An 8,764-nucleotide genomic window follows, 5' to 3' on the forward strand; every position below is an offset into this window, starting at 1 on the left:
GTGAGTATGAATTAGGCCACCTAAGAACTAAATAAAGAAACAGCAATGAACACCCTATGCTATGAAGTTAGACAGACTCTATAAATAAAGTTCTGTAACATTTTTTGTACAGTTATGAGAGAAATATGAATACATGAAGTATGCCAGTGCCACTCGTCTCCTAAGCAGTAAGGTCATTTCATCTGCCTGATGTTACACTCCACTTCCACATTGCTGTTTTGCGAGGTATGTTAACACCTGGTAGGATGTGAGGAGAACCTAAGTTAAGCTTCCTCCATAAAAGTCAGAAGGTCCAGTTCAGTTGAGAAGGCAAAAAGTAACTCACAGCGGGTACAAGAAACTTTGCTGAGGACAAGACTGTTTCAGTAGTAGCTCTGCCGCTCACCTGTTCCCAACAAGAGTGACACTGAATGAATGGAAGTGGCACACTTTTGCAGCTGCTTTAGCAAAGACTCAGCCAAGGCAAAGAGAAATAAGAAAACACCCACAAACTCAAAAGAGGACAGCTTCATTTGTTTTCAACTGTGTGTCTCCCTTAGACACTTCTAAGAAGTTTAGATTGGTATAAAACGGGAAAATACGTCTTGTTTGAAGACACTTGTGCTCTCAGTAGAAAAAATATAGGTATTAGTACAAAAACCCCTAGCTTTCCATTTTACTTTGACCTACCAGAACAGGAGGCTTCCTTTTACCTACTGGAGTGGTTCTGCCCTTTGGTATGCAGCCTTAAGTAATAAAAGGTTAATTAATAGGAAGCTCTGTTGCTACAACCTTCTTCCTCGTTACTTGCAGACCTAGATCCAAGTATCAATCTTACTAATGAAACAAAGAGGGAAAATTTTTCAGGCTTTATCTGACTGCTAGTTTGGGGGTTTTGTTTGGTTTTGGGGCAGCATGTTTCAAGGGATTAGGAGGGCAGTGTTTCTTTTTTATGCTGCAGGGAGTTATTTGGAATACTGTTGAAAATGAAGGTGTTTGAGAAGTGTATTTACAGATTTTTAAGCATTGCTTAAAGAGATCAAAAATTTAAGTGCTCAAGGTAAAATCCATTGAGAACAACCCTAAAGTTACCAAACCTACTTGGCAAAAAATGAATACAGGCAGTCTGTTATTGATATATTATCCAGAAAGCAACCAGAAGAATAAAAATTGTAGCTGTTTTTTGTAGATTTTCTTCTCTCCAGACACTTTAAAACATGTTTCACTATTTAGAAGGTCATATAGTGATACATGGGTTGCAATATTGAACTTCTCAATATCAAATTTTTGCAAGAACCTACTGCATTAAGAAGTTAAAAAATGTAAGGATTTACTGTTTCAGAATGTCACAACCCACCCCCTTCCAATCAGTAGGTTTTGGTTCTTAAACTTTGAAATGGCTAAACTTAAATATCACTTTAAATATCACATGCTGTACAGTATCTCTTCAGCCTTGCCCACACAAGCATACATGTAGTATCTGTTTCACATTCACTAGGCTCTCTTCCTGCTTTTAAGTGCAGCACTTCCAGTCCATCACCAACAGCCACAGCTGGTTCCTGCATAGCTGTTTTCCATTTGAAACATGATAATGAAACAAGTTATCCCATGCTACCATCAGGAAAAACATGTGAAGCACACTCTTCTGTGTGCACAAAAAATCCAAAGCACATGTCTGAATGAGTACCTGAAAGCAATGTTCATAAAGAATACAAACACTAGTTGATAAACATTATACATGACAAAAATCAAAAGTGGCTGCTAGACAATTCAAACAACTGTTTTTTTGTCAGGAGTGCTTTATCAGAGTTACACATGAACAAAACACCACACACAACCACCACAAACACTCTGTTGCATTCCTCCAAGCCAGGGCCAAGAACTGGGGAATAAAGGCAAGTAGTCCAAACTAATAGGATCAGTGCCCAGTTAACAAGATTACAGCTAAAAATGCTTTGCCACTGAAAAAGAGAGGAAAAATGAGAAAGACAGCTGATGGCTGAGAACAATGAGAATAAGCCCAGCAGAATACTGTGGACTTTGCATTGTGTCCTAAAGGCAGATCAGATTGTTAGAATGTTAAGCTCGGTTCAAGAGCCTTTTGTGAAAAATGAAGGTAATAATTAACCAAAATTTGTATATCAAGGACAAACCACAGCTTGAAAATCTGTATTTATATAAGGTTATGGGAATCTCTGGAGGCAAGTTCAGAAACTTTGCTACTCTTCCAAGCAACAGCAATAAGCAACAAAGTCAAAGATTTGCAAATCAAAAAGGGTTTAAAATATTCAGAGAATGAAGACATTCCAATCTCAATTTTTGCTATTTTATGTGCAAACATGTTATCTCACAGTGGGAGTACCAAGGCCCCCTGTTCACACTCTGCAGCAAGTGAAGGCTCAGTTGACCTTGCAGAAGCAATATGAAAAACCTTAAAACTCGAAGACTGATATTTCACTCATTAGCTTTCTTGCAATCAGACAGAAAGATTATCTAGAACCAAGTGATGCATTTGAATCAGCTTAAGTGACACTCTGGATGTGCTACCTTATCATTACTAAAGTTTGCAATCACATCTAAAGGGCAGAATTCAGTTTTAAGAACAAGTGCCCAAAATGAATGAGCAATCCATACCACACCTATTATTTCAGCTTTGTGAGTCAAAGAGCCACTTTAGTAAGGGAAAGCCACATAATGCCAACTTCTAGTAAGTCGATCTCAGCCACTGCATTACTTAAGCAGATGAAAAATAGAGAACAAGTCCTTCATTCTTAAGAGGAATGCAAGATTATGTGCCCGTGTTTTCCAGATGTGTAGCACAGATAAAAACGCTGCTGAGTGCAGCTCATGTAGCATGGCAACAGGAAAAGCTTAGAATGATTCCTTAACTTTCTATCAAATGCTCCATTTGTGCTGTGGTTGCTCAAAGATGTCACACTACAGGTATTTTAACAAATGTATTGAAAGATTTTCCTTCAATTCCATTCATCCTCCCAAATCTAATGAGCCAAGAACAGCTTATTCTGACTTGACAGGGTACCATTATGAAACAATGGCAGAACCTCTATTACCAATTACAAATGCAAAATGACCTAAGTACAAACCCATACATTCCCACAGTTTAAAAAGACTCAGACGACTGAAACAATGTACACAGTAACTTCACCTTGGTTTTACTCTTGGTAATCACCTATTGAAAGGTGTATCTTTGCTACGCATCTCAGTGACACATTTCATTTGGTAGGTCAAGTCCTCCCCCCTACATTCAGAGTACCAGGGCTCCAACTTCTACTGAACACTAAGTTTTCATGTTTGTAGCAAGAACTGTGCTAGGTACTCTGCTTGGCTCCCTCAAAGAAGATAAAGATAGTAATACTGGTTTATATTTCTCTAAGCATCACCAGATGTCATACAGCAAGACAAACAGTAACATAAATCTAGCCAAAGAACCTGTCAAGCTGTTATCTGGTACATACAATAGATGAAAAATTGATGCTGCTTCTGAAGACAAAAAGCTATTGCCAAAAGTTTTCCAAAATACACTTGTCTAGAAAAATATACAGCGATTACCACCACAAAAACCTCTGACAATATCAAACAGGTCACACACATCTGTAGTACAACGAGTTTATGAATTAATCTGGGTATTGCCTCGGTTGTCCACTCTTATTCAGGCTCTTGGGATCTTGTATTATTTGAGGTGGGTGTGTGGAAGTGTGCATTAAAGGTTGTAGTTCCCCTGTGGTGCTAAGACTTCTAAACCACAGTCGCTTGTTATACAGAAAACAAAGTCAGATACACAGACATCAAGTAGAGAGGAAAGAAAGATGATTGCTGTAACTCAAGCTAGAAGCAAGTTTCTCAACATACAAGACTACTTACAGTACTTCAGTTTTAATTAAAATCCTCTCACGAGGCATTTTAACCAAATCCAATAACTTAAAACAGTAGGCTCAATTCTGTTATGTACAAAAGTGGAAATATTTGCAACTCAGGCCTGGTTATAGCAAACATTAATGTACTTTTCCCAAAAACTAGTTCGTGAATGCCTGCTTTTCCAGTTGGGCGATGAAACACCTGATAGCTGCTTGCTTTGGCTGTTTTCCCAGTTATCCCTGTTTTAGCATGTCACTATAGTGCCATAGCTTTCCAAAATGCAATCTCTATTCTTTCAGTTGTGAAATAAGGGCACTCATTTGAAAGACACTGTAGTCTACAACAAAGACTAAATCTGTTTTAGCACAAGCAACTGTTTAAGCTGCAAGGATTCTGTTTAATTCAGGTGTGTTTATTCTATTCTTGCGAAGTTTGCAGTGAATGAGAAGAGATGGCCAAGACAACACTGTCTCCTCAGCTACATAGCTCCAACTTACATTCAGGGCTACAACCAGCTGTGTGTGTTTGTGAAGCTATCAAGCTGAGAAATGCAGACTTGGCTTAGGTTTTGTTAAAATGAATACATGACTCAGAACGTATCATCACTATGACCTCACAACAGACCCTACCGGCCACTACTGTTGTACGTTCACCTATATCAAAGTCAGGCAAGGGTTAAAAGATCAAATCAAATCCACAATTTGACACAATGTCTAAATTAAACTAGCTTCTGCAGCTCAAGAACAAGATTCCTTTATGCCACAGTGCAAAGGCACCAAGTGCTAACTTTTAAAACAAAGTTAAAAAAAGAAAAAAGGATGAACTTCTCATACAAAGTCTTCCTGGAGAAATCTGGAGTTTCATTTCATCTATTCCAATGTATAGATTCAGTCCTTGGGAGCTAACCCAGTGTAACTCCTCCATAATCCCAAGAGAAACAACTCCTCCTAGAGCCTGCCGCACCAGTGATTTTTCTTCCAGATGAGGAAGTTATTAAACACTACCCTAAGTTTCAGATGCAATATGGAACAAGGAAGCTGCCTAACAAATGACTGGGAGGGAATTATCTTGGCACATGAAGTGCATGGAAATCCTAGTGACGCATCTGTTGCGGGTAACAGAAAGGGGCTGCCATTTCAGTCCCAGTTGAGGTTCTCTGCAGCCTCAAGCCTTGCAGCACATAACTATGAAAGGAAAAGATACATGCCTGAGCACGTCCCTTGTCCCAACACGAGAAGGGGGAGGGTTAATCACGTCCATCCGCCATTTTCTGAGCGGAGGAGGAAGACATGTTGGAACAAAAAAAAAAAAGAGAGAGAGAGAGAGAGAGAGAAAAAAAAAGAAAGCAACAAAAGAAAGCAGCCATTTCCAGTACCAGCTCCAAACTCCCAACCCCAGCAAGAACACGGGCTCTCACCAAAACAGTCCCACACTTTGTTCTAATCGTGACGAGAACGTCTGGGCTCAGGAACTGCTGAAGATCTCACTTTCAAAGCACAGTATGTAGGAACAAGAAAAGACAGCGAGTCGGTGGGGAAGATACAGAAGTAGCTGTTGAGCTAAGAACGGCTCACTTCCCCCCCGCCCCCCCCGAAAAAGCCCTACGTGTCCCAGATAAATATCTTTTTAATTCTGCTGTCCTGCCTCACACTAATATTAAAGAAAAGTCACTGTTCTGGCATACATGAATGCCTCCTACCGTATATGTGGGATGCCAACTCCTCCCTGCAGAATCTTGTATAGTTTGCTTTCATACAGCAGCTGGGGATGTCTAGCCTTCTGTGACTCCAACTTTACAGCAACTTCCTACAGTGAGAGGGAATAAGGAGTCAGAGTAGAACGTCCACCAGGCATAGCCGTGCCCCTGAGGTTTGAGGAGCACGGCACTTCAATATCCCCACACACCCCTGCTGCTAATGCTTTGAGGTATCATTTCTTTTTTAAGCTCTCGGTGTTTAACGTCCTGCACTTTGCTGCATCTTCAAATAAAATCCACGTTGTGATGATTTGTAGACAAATATCCATCCCAGGTCATGAAACTGAGCTGGAGATGTAAAGTCTTCAGATCCATATAAGACAGGAAGAACATATGTGGGTGTTTCTTCTTTACAGCTCAGAACCGTGAGGGGGAGGAAGGAAAAAAAAAAACCACCAAGAAAAAGAGCTGAAGAAACAGGGGGATCTTCTTTGTTTCTATTACTGTTGATGAAAACGAGACAAAGTGTTCCCCAGCTGAGAGAGAGGGGGGTAGATGGTTGCCGGGAGAGGGGCGACTTCGGCCACTCATAAAAGACAAAGTATGTTTTCCCACAATGGCGAGCTCCTCTCGCCAGCACTCGCAAGCGAGCCGTGAGGCTGATGGGTGTGGGAGAGCCTGACCGCTCTGCCCTGCCGGCGGAAGGGGCAGCGACACCCCCCCGGTGCCGAAGGAGCCCCTCGATCCCGGGGAACGGACCCTGGCTTCCCCCACCCCGGCGAGATGGGGCCTCTCGGTGCCTCGCAGGCAGCGACATCGAGGACGAGAGGGACAAAAGCAGGCTTCGAGTCGGCCTCGGAGAGGTTACCGCTGTCTCCGGTTCCCCCCGACGTGCGGGCCCAAGGAGGCGAGGGAGTGCGAGCCGCCCTTACCTCCCCGTTGGTGATGTTGATCGCCAAATAGATGTCCCCGAAGGAGCCTGACCCGATCTTCCGCACCAGCTTGTATTTGCCTCCGACAATGAACTCGGCCTTGGAGCCGCTGCTACTCGCCATGGCGAGGGGCGGCTGAGGGGTCCTCCCGGCGCTGGGAGGCTCGGTGGAAGAAAGAGGGCTCTACCGCCGCCCCCAGAGGAGGGGAAAGGGGTTAGGGGACGGAAAAGAGGGGAGGGGAGCGGGAGCCGAACAAGGAAGGCTGGTCCCCGCTGCTCAGTTCCAGCCGGGTCCCTCCGGCGGGGGCCCCCTCCGCGACTCTGTCCCGCTCCCCGGCCGGGCGGCGCTCGGCTCTCTCCGGAAAGCCGAGAGGCGACCACGGAGTTGCTACGAGGACAGGGAAGGGGGAGGGGAAGGGGAGGGGGGGGGAGAAAGGGAAAACGCGAAGCCCGCTGGCTCCGCCGGGTCCCGGCCGCCGCCGGTCCCTCACTCGGCCGCCGCCGCCATCTTGTCTCTCAGCCGCTGCTACCGCGGACACAAAATGCCCTCAGCCTGCAGCCGCCGCTTCTTCACCGCGCGCGGCGCGCTGGGAGCGGGGCGGGGCGCGCAACGCGCCTGCGCCGCCGGCACACCGCCCCCTGCCGGGAGCGCGCCTGCGCGGGGCGGTGCCGGTGCCGGGGCGGTGCCGGGGGCGGGGCCGTCCGCGCGTGGCCGGGGCCCCGCCCCCCTGAGCCGATGGGCCGCGGGACCGCGCGGGGGGAGCGGACGTGCCCTCACGCGCCTCTTAAAGGGGCCGCCGCGACGCGCAGCCTCTGCTGAGCCCTGCGGCCGCTCGCTTGGCGCGCTCGCCACAGCGTCCCTCAGGCGGCGGGCGGCTCGGGTCAGAGCCACGGCCCGACGCAGCCTCGCGCCCCGTGACGTGGGGCTGTAGCTGGGCTGCTGGAGCTGCTGCCAGGTGCTTATCAGACCCCAAACCCACGGTAACGCGTGCTCGTGGGCTGGGCCTGCGTGGACGTGAACCCACGATGACCTGTGTCCTGTCCCCCAGCAGCCTCAAGGCCCCGTGGTATCCACGGCCTGGCAGGTTGTAGGGCTGAGCGCTGGGGCCGGTGGCACCTTCTCCACTCCCGTACACATACGGCATCTGCTTCATTACCCTTCTGTGCTCGGCCTGCCACGTCTGATTTATGCCTCCAACCTTCAGCCTCGGCCTGCTGGGGTTGCAGCTCACAGCGCTGCCCATCCTGGGCGGGCTGAAGGCCTTCCTGCCCTAAGGCTTAAGTCCAGGTGAGCATCCAGGAGCCTGAGAAGGCTGTGGCTGCCTCTCAAGGAACACATCAGGAACACATCAGGAGCAGACACACCTTGCATCTCTTCTGCCTGTGGCCCCTGCCTTCACGTGGCCTGTACGCTCGGTTGCTCTCCTTCCTCAGACTGCTTTGACCCAACTGTTTCTTGCTGTCTGTCAAAACCAAGATCTCCTCTGTTGCCCTCTCGCTCAGCACTCCGAGTTTTTCCTTTGCAGGAACACAAAACTGTGAATTCCTGGTGGTGACTCATCATCACTCCCTGTCAGAGCGGCGTCTTCTGCTGTGCAAGCCTACATTTGGGAAGTGATTCAATCTTCAGGAGAAAGAAAGCTCCTACAGTAATGTAGCTCATCTATGTACAAGGAAAGCCTACTCAGGGTGTCTGCTTTTATAGGGAACAGTCAGAGAAACTGCTTTCCAGCTTGTCTGGTGCACTCAAAGCCATGTGCATTTTTTTAATAGCTAAATATTTTAGACAAAAGTGAGATTCAGAGGCCTAGGTTAGGACACTGCTGTATCAATAGGAAGTTGTTTATATAAAAGTAGGGGAGCCCTCTTAACAGAGCAGCATCCTCATGGTGATAGAGGCCTTTATTGCACTCACCATGGCACTTTCTAGTTTGGTAAAGACACTGTGGTACAAACATTTTCTATCTGCACAAGTGCAAAAAAGTCCTGGCTTGCATCCATCTGGCTGTTAGGGAGTGAGAGAAGTCTGTGATTTGCCTGTGTTTCTTCCTGTGGTGGACTCAGCTCCAGGATGACTCTGTAGTGAGAGACCAGGAGGAACGGAGAGGGAAGACTGGCAGCCAGCAATGCCCTGAACTGCAAATACCAGCTCCAAGCTCCCCTTATGTCTCAGGGAGCTTAGCTCCAAGCTCTACAGGTCTCTCTGCATCTCTAATAAAAATAAAATGTGCAAAATGGGCCTGGGCTGTGCCAGATGCACCAGAAGGACAGGGATGCTCGGA

General features: G+C 46.7%; 1 protein-coding gene across 4 annotated transcripts in view; it reads right to left on the reverse strand.

Moving 5' to 3' along the window:
• Positions 1–7,081, reverse strand: part of CSNK1A1 (casein kinase 1 alpha 1) — a 34,491-nt gene extending 27,410 nt beyond the window's left edge. For 3 of the 4 annotated variants that reach the window (XM_062003120.1, XM_010195650.2, XM_062003119.1), the window contains exons 1-2: positions 6,484–7,081; positions 5,555–5,661 (exon numbers count right to left, since the gene is read on the reverse strand). In XM_062003120.1, the coding sequence (XP_061859104.1) occupies positions 5,555–5,661; positions 6,484–6,606 (230 nt within the window). In that variant the 5' untranslated portion in view covers positions 6,607–7,081. The remainder of the gene's footprint in view (positions 1–5,554; positions 5,662–6,483) is intronic. The other variant, XM_062003121.1, reaches the window with a different exon arrangement.
• Positions 7,082–8,764: the final 1,683 nt, after the last annotated feature.

Source organism: Colius striatus, chromosome 9, assembly GCF_028858725.1.
Source record: "Colius striatus isolate bColStr4 chromosome 9, bColStr4.1.hap1, whole genome shotgun sequence".
Classification (NCBI taxonomy): domain Eukaryota; kingdom Metazoa; phylum Chordata; class Aves; order Coliiformes; family Coliidae; genus Colius; species Colius striatus.